At 70.3% G+C, this 960-nt stretch overlaps 1 protein-coding gene across 1 annotated transcript in view; it reads left to right on the plus strand.

The window, feature by feature from the left end:
* Positions 1-90: 90 nt before the first annotated feature.
* The window catches only part of P2RX3 (purinergic receptor P2X 3), a 4,341-nt gene continuing 3,471 nt past the window's right edge, over positions 91-960 (plus strand). The window contains exon 1 of the mRNA XM_031061506.1: positions 91-321. Coding sequence (XP_030917366.1) covers positions 182-321 — 140 coding nt within the window. The 5' untranslated portion in view covers positions 91-181. The remainder of the gene's footprint in view (positions 322-960) is intronic.

A 960-nucleotide genomic window follows, 5' to 3' on the forward strand; every position in this document is an offset into this window, starting at 1 on the left:
CGTTCCCCCTCCCTGCCCCGGCGCCCGCCCTGCCCTGCCCTGCCCTGCGCGCATCCCCGCTCACGGCCCGCACCCCTGCCCTGCCCTGCCCTTCCCGCATCCCCCTCGGTTCCCGCAGCCCTGCCTGCAGCCCTGCCTTGCCCTGCCCGCAGCCCCGTCTCCGGCCGCCCCCGCGCTGCCCATGTCCCTCCCGTGCTCCCGCACCCGCTGGGTGAGCGACTTCTTCTCCTACGAGACCACCAAGTCGGTGGTGGTGAAGAGCTGGGTGGTGGGCGTCGTCAACCGCTGCGTCCAGCTCCTCATCCTCTCCTACTTCGTCGGGTGAGCCCCCCTGGCAGCCGCCGGGACAACCCCCGGGCACCTCCGGGACAGCCCGTCCCGGGACATCCCCCGGGACACACCCCCGAGCCCTTCCCGGCACCGCGACAGCGCGGTGACAGCCCCTTACTGCTGCAGGTGACACCCGGGGGTGACGGCGTGTGGCATGGGGTCACAGCGAGGGGACACCGGGAGGCGGCGCGGGGTGAGGGGGTGGCCAGGCCGGGAGCAGAGGAGGGACGGGAGAGCGGGTGACAGTGTGTCAGTGCCGGGAATTCAGGTGTGCCGGAGCAGGTGACACGATGGGGACAGCCAGGAGAGTGTGCCGGTTGACAAGGCAGGACAGAGGATGTCGGTACGGGTGACACAAGGGGGACAGCCAGAGAGCGTGCCGGTGCGGGTGACAGGAGGGTGGCAGCGCAGGTGACATGATGGGGACAGCAAGGTGTCGTTACGGGTGACACAAAGGGGACAGCCAGGAGAGCATCTCGGGTGGATGACGGGAAGGGGACAACGTGGGTGACACCGAGGGGCAGAGAAGCCGCTCGGCCCCAGGGGATGACAGAAGGAAATGACCCGCGTTGGGGTCCCTGTCCCCGAGTGCTCCCGGGGGTGACAGCAGCCACCGGCGGGGGGATGACA

Source organism: Geospiza fortis, unplaced genomic scaffold (genome assembly GCF_000277835.1).
Source record: "Geospiza fortis unplaced genomic scaffold, GeoFor_1.0 scaffold450, whole genome shotgun sequence".
In the NCBI taxonomy this organism is placed as follows: domain Eukaryota; kingdom Metazoa; phylum Chordata; class Aves; order Passeriformes; family Thraupidae; genus Geospiza; species Geospiza fortis.